A 5,789-nucleotide genomic window follows, 5' to 3' on the forward strand; every position below is an offset into this window, starting at 1 on the left:
GATTCTCTTGCCTCAGCCTCCTGAGTAGCTGGGATACAGGGGCACGCCACCATGCCCAGCTAATTTTTGTATTTTTAGTAGAGACGGGGTTTCACCATGTTGGCCAGGCTGGTCTCAAACTCCTGACCTCAGGTGATCTGCCTGCCTCGGCCTCCCAAATTGCTGGGATTCCAGATGTGACCCATTGCACCCGGCCAAACTGCTTTCTTAAAGAGGATCGAATCAAATGTTTTTCCCCTGCGAATAGCCTCTCAGGTGGGAACATAACTAGCTTTAAATAAAAAGGCTTAATCATTCATCCATTATAAAGCTATCAATTGAGTGCAGACACATGTCTAGTATGGGGCCAGCAATAATGGGACATACACAGGAAATGAAAGATGAAGTCTGTCTGGGGAGATATAGATGTTTATAAGATCAAATGATCACAGCAACATAGGAATTACCCAGAGAGAGCTAGGGCAGAATATCCTGGGAGCCAAATAACAGGATAGGGAATGTTCTAAGAGTTCGGGGCATGCAGTACGTGTGGGGACCTGGGGCGGGTAGGAAGTCTTGAAAGACTTCATTTAGGAAGTGGGATTTGGGCTGAGTTTGGTGGATGGCATCATGAGTCAGTGAGTAAACTGTCATGACAATCAGGATCTGAAAGAGAACTAAGAGAGCCATGATACATAGGGAGGGGCTTAGTGAGGACAGAGGACATCAGAGGGCTGTAGTCAGGGGAAAATTATTTCCCTTTTCTCAGGACCATCAGTCAGGCTCTCTGTGTCTAGGAGCCTCCTAATGCAGTCTTCTGCACAGTCCTGGGGACTGACTGACTGAATCACACCCCTGGGGCTGGGGGCTGCTGACATGTGTGCCTTTCCTTGGCTGCTTCTTCTCCTGCTGCTCCAGGAGGGTGAGTGAGGCTGCCAGCTCGTGCACAGGAATGTCCCCTTCCACCTCTGTTCCCCTGCCCCACTGGGTCTGGGCCAGTAAGACCCTTTCTTAGGGGTTGAATGTGTCAGCTCTTCTGGAGTTACAAGGAGTAGGGTGTGTGGCTTCAGGGCAGGACTGAGAGACACCTGGGGATATGGAAGAAAGAGCAATCCCAAGATGGCAAAGGAGAAGGTAAAACTTGGAGGGTGAAGGGACAGATGGAAGCAAACTCCTGTTAGGTGCTTAACTCAGGGAAAGGGGAAATCTAGAGCCAGAAGCAGCAGCTGGAGAACAGGATTTAGTGTGAGAGTCATAGAAGCTGCCCAGCTGAGATTACGCTACTCTGGCAGCTCCACTGCCAGGTTCAGCAGCCCAGAGACAGCAGCTGGGTTGTTTGCTTCTCTTTTCTTCCTGCATAGGCAGCCAAAGGAGACTCTGGAGATGGTGTGGATCCTGAGGAAGTGGTTGCGGTCCTTCAGGAGTCCATCAGCCTCCCCCTGGAAATACCACCTGATGAAGAGGTTGAGAACATCATCTGGTCCTCTCACAAAAGTCTTGCCACTGTGGTGCCAGGGAAAGAGGGACATCCAGCTACCGTCATGGTGACCAATCCACACTACCAGGGCCGAGTGAGCTTCCTGGACCCCAGCTATTCCCTGCATATCAGCAATCTGAGCTGGGAGGATTCAGGGCTTTACCAAGCTCAAGTCAACCTGAGAACATCCCAGATCTCTACCATGCAGCAGTACAATCTACATGTCTACCGTGAGTTTAGGCTGGGAACCATAAAGCTGGTTTTGGGGGCTCTTCTGAGCTTCTCACACCATGGAGTGGGGGTCTCAGGACTCGGGGTTATGGTTTGAGGGGCTAGAACTGGAGGCAGACTGTCTCCAATCTAGATACTGTGATTGAGTGTGCCCAATCCACCTGTTGTATCTGAACCGCAGCAACAGGCGGAGTGACCTGGAGCAAGGAGGCTGTCCGATGCAGTGGCAGGGATCAGGGGCTTCATGTACAGACCCTGTAGAGGGCTTTTCTCTTCCAGTGAAATTGTGTTCTGGGGATGAACACCACCTACATTCTTGAGCCTTTTATTTCCCTGTGTGATGAGGGCTACTAATGAGTATCTTCTCTTTACTTGAACCCAAATTTCTTCTTAGTGTCTGTCACACTGCATCTACCTTGAAGCTTGAAGGGACACTGATTAAAATGTAAATGCCCCTGAGAGGGGTGATAATATTTCATGGGATCAAGGAGACAGAATGGGGTTTGGAGGAAGGTAGAGTACAAAAGTAAGAGAGAGAATACGTAAAGGGGAGGTGGAAGATGCCAAAGGCAGCTCTGTCTTCCTTGACAGTTGCCTTGGGGACCTTGAAACCACAGGTTTTATGGTGGTTGGGTTTGTTTGCTTTTGCCTATTTGTTGTTTAGGTGCAGGGGCTGTCAAGGGGTAGCATTAGTACCCCAGGTTTGAGGAGCTTAGGAAAACAGACCCAATCCCTGATTGTTTAGAGGGTCTTTGTGTTTCCCCTTCATCTAGGACGGCTGTCAGAGCCTCAGATCACTGTGAACTTTGAGAGTTCTGGGGAAGGTGCCTGCAGTATGTCCCTGGTGTGCTCTGTGGAGAAGGCAGGCATGGATATGACCTACAGCTGGCTCTCCCGGGGGCACAGCGCTTATACATTCCATGAAGGCCCTGTCCTCAGCACATCCTGGAGGCCAGGGGACAGTGCCCTCTCCTACACCTGCAGAGCCAACAACCCCATCAGCAACGTCAGTTCTCGCCCCATCCCTGATGGGCCCTTCTGTGCAGGTACCAGAACCCCTGAGACACCCCCTGAGCTTATGAAAGATAGTGCCTAGAGGTACCATCTCCCTCCCCCAGCTCTTCCCAAGAGAGCCCAGGGAATTCAGAAGCTGACCCCCTCCCATGGAGGCTTGACACCTGGATTGGAGAGGAGACCCTCCCTTTTTCTAGTGCCCCCAACTTCCAAAGGTCTTTTCTTTTCTCTTGCTTGGCTTCAGAATGATTCCTAGATCTCAGTTCCTGAGCTTCTGTGCATAGAATATATTTCCAGAGACACTTGCAAGGGGACTTAAACTGATTGTGAACTTGAGACCCCTGCATGAAATTTGGGTAGGAGTCTGCCCAAATCTTAACCCCAACCCTACCTCTGATGGGCCCTTTCCTCCTTTCTTCCACCCCAGATCCTAACTATGCTTCTGAGAAGCCTTCAATAGCCTTCTGCCTCCTGGCCAAGGGATTGCTCATCTTCTTGCTCTTGGTAATTCTGGCCATGGGACTCTGGGTCATCCGAGTCCAGAAAAGACACAAAATGCCAAGGATGAAGAAACTCATGAGAAACAGAATGAAATTGAGGAAGGAGGCAAAGCCTGGCTCCAGCCCTGCCTGACTGCTCCTTGGGAACCCCAGTCCTGAGCTTGGTTTCTTCCCAGCACCCAGAGAATCCTTCCTCAGCAATCTTCTTTCCAGGGGAAGGAGGTGCTCAGGGGTGGGTATCCAGAAAGCCATACTTCTGAGGGAAGACTGGCTGGCAATAAAGTCAAATTAAGTGACCACAACTCTGCAGGAGCTGTGTTGGGTCCTTCCATCCTCACTGGGTGGCTCTGGCAAAACCCACTCTGCTGTCTTTCCCCCAACTCCCAGTGCCTTCCCCCAAGTCCACGTGCTTTCTCAGGCCCTCCTTTGGGGAGAGAAGTGGGTCTAAAGGGCCCCCTCACAGGGAAGTTTTGGTATGCTGTCACTCACCACCTATCCCATTTTCCATCAACATGCTTGCTATTTGTTCATCAAATAAGAAATGCGAGAGATTTCTTTGAACCTAACTGAACCTGTGACTTGAGAATTTCAGGCATTTTGAATCCTGCATAAAAGTGGCCTTATTCCTGTTAAGATTCTTCTTTTCCCTTACACCACTCTCATCCTGGCAGGTACATTTGCTTAACAACTCCATCCATCCCAGACTAGTCTAGAAGATCTCCTAAATAGGGAGGTAGGAAGGACCTCGTTCAGACCTACCCTGGGTCTGAGTTGAGCCCGCAACCTCTCCGTCATCTCCCTGATGCCAGTTGCTCTGGGCCTCTGGCGCCTACCCCATAGGGATGCTGGATTATTAGCCGAGATCGTGGAGCCTTGACTTCTGCTTGTGATTAGTATTACTGTCCTGCCTGTGTCCCTGCCTATAGATTTCCATGTCTTAGGCCTTCTCTTTGGAGTCTTGTCCTGGGTTAATGCCCACCCCCAACTCCCTGGCAAAGGCCCTTAAGTTTATGTTCTTGCTGTTTCCCTAGACCAATGATCAGCCTCCCAGGCCTAATGTGTCCCTGCCCAAGTCTCTATTATTCCCTCCAAATCAGATCTTGTGGATGTTACTTATGCAGCTGCCAGGGGGCAGGGGGCAGGGGGTTAGGGGGAAGCGAGGACTGGGGAGAGAATTAGAAAACACCCAATTGACAGGACAGGTGTACGCAGTGGGTGAATTGCAGGAAGTGGTGAAGGCTGTGATGTATGGCGGGGAGCCTAGGTGACATTTTGGAGCTCTGGGCTTTGATCTGCTACTCGCCTCTGGCCTGTGACCCTGTGTTCAGCAAACTTCCATTGAGCCACAGCCTCTTTCTCCAAGAAGTGCACAGTGGAAGAGAGAAGCAGGCAGAGAGGCAGCTTGGAGCTCCTACAGAGACACAGTTAGGCAAGCGACTTGGTGCCACAGAGACAGGGTGGGTTGGGGGCCCTGGGGAGTTTCAGAAGAGGTGTCTGAAGGGTGGGGAGAGGGCCGCATGGCAGGAGGCATGCCTAACATTGCTGTGGGTCTCTTCTTCCTCTTTGTTTTTGAGGGGGAGGATGCTGATCTCCAAAGTGTCTTCCAAAAAAGGAACAAGAAGTCTGTGCAGGGGTCAGTGGAATGCATTCAACTGGGCAACCAATGAGACCAAGGATAACTTCCTTTTAGGAAAGTAGGACACATGGGCTGGCACAGGACCACCCAGGAGGAGGGCCTTGAGAGCGGCATGGGGCAGGGCTGGAAGCCAAGAGTAGGGGTCTCCCTAGGTATTTGTGCAGGAGATGGAGGCCCTTGGGGCTTGGGAAGGAAGTAGTAAGGTTGGGAAACCAGCCCCAAGAGCTCCTAGTGCTGGTAAACTGGTCCCCTCTACTTTCTGAGGGCCTGAACCCTTGTCCCTCTGGAAGGCAGTCCCTTCTTGAGGCTGGTTCTCTGGGCCTCCCTTAGGCCCTGAGCAGTCTTGCTTCCAAAAAAGGCCAGCAGCCCCCAATCCCTTCCATTCCTTTTATATCTTTCCTAGGAGGCACCACTGCAGGGATGGGGACTGACTGGAAAGGCCACCTTGAGTCCATCTTGCACATAAAGAGGCAGCTCATTTCTCATGTTATTGCAGGATTGAATTCATAGAAAGTAAACAAAAGGATGAATAAACAAAGGAATGAATGTATGATAGGCCCAGGGATTTCCCTGGAAGTTGGCAAAGTTCCTTCTTCTTACAGCCGATCTCTGAGCAGAGAAGGGTTGAGGCCTCAAAAGAGGCCAAGCTTCTGGAAGAGGAAGGATGAGATCTTAAAGAAAGTTGAATATAAACTCAGAGAGGCACAAGCCTCTACCTCTGCAATGCGCCAGGAACTTGGCAAGCACTGGGGAGGCAGAAGAGACACCTCTGCCTTCAAGGAATGTTTTGTGGAGTGTGTAAAGATACAATAACAAGGTGGGAAAAGGGCTGGGGTGAAGGTGAGGGCGTGGTGGGAAAAGTCACAGAATGTGTCCTGAAGGGAACAGATCAACAGAAATTTGACTTGTGGTCAGCAGTGAGTCTGGAAAGGAGAAAAGGGCATTCTATCGA

At 50.7% G+C, this 5,789-nt stretch overlaps 1 protein-coding gene across 1 annotated transcript; it reads left to right on the forward strand.

Annotated features, from left to right (window-relative positions):
- The first annotated feature begins 855 nt into the window (after positions 1-855).
- On the forward strand, positions 856-3,422 carry SLAMF9 (SLAM family member 9). Its single transcript, NM_001302657.2, has 4 exons — positions 856-901; positions 1,345-1,686; positions 2,461-2,733; positions 3,129-3,422. The coding sequence occupies exons 1-4, from the start codon at positions 856-858 to the stop codon at positions 3,332-3,334; spliced, it is 867 nt and encodes a 288-aa protein (NP_001289586.2). The 3' UTR covers positions 3,335-3,422.
- Positions 3,423-5,789: the final 2,367 nt, after the last annotated feature.

This window comes from Pan troglodytes, chromosome 1 (genome assembly GCF_028858775.2).
Source record: "Pan troglodytes isolate AG18354 chromosome 1, NHGRI_mPanTro3-v2.0_pri, whole genome shotgun sequence".
Taxonomy (NCBI): domain Eukaryota; kingdom Metazoa; phylum Chordata; class Mammalia; order Primates; family Hominidae; genus Pan; species Pan troglodytes.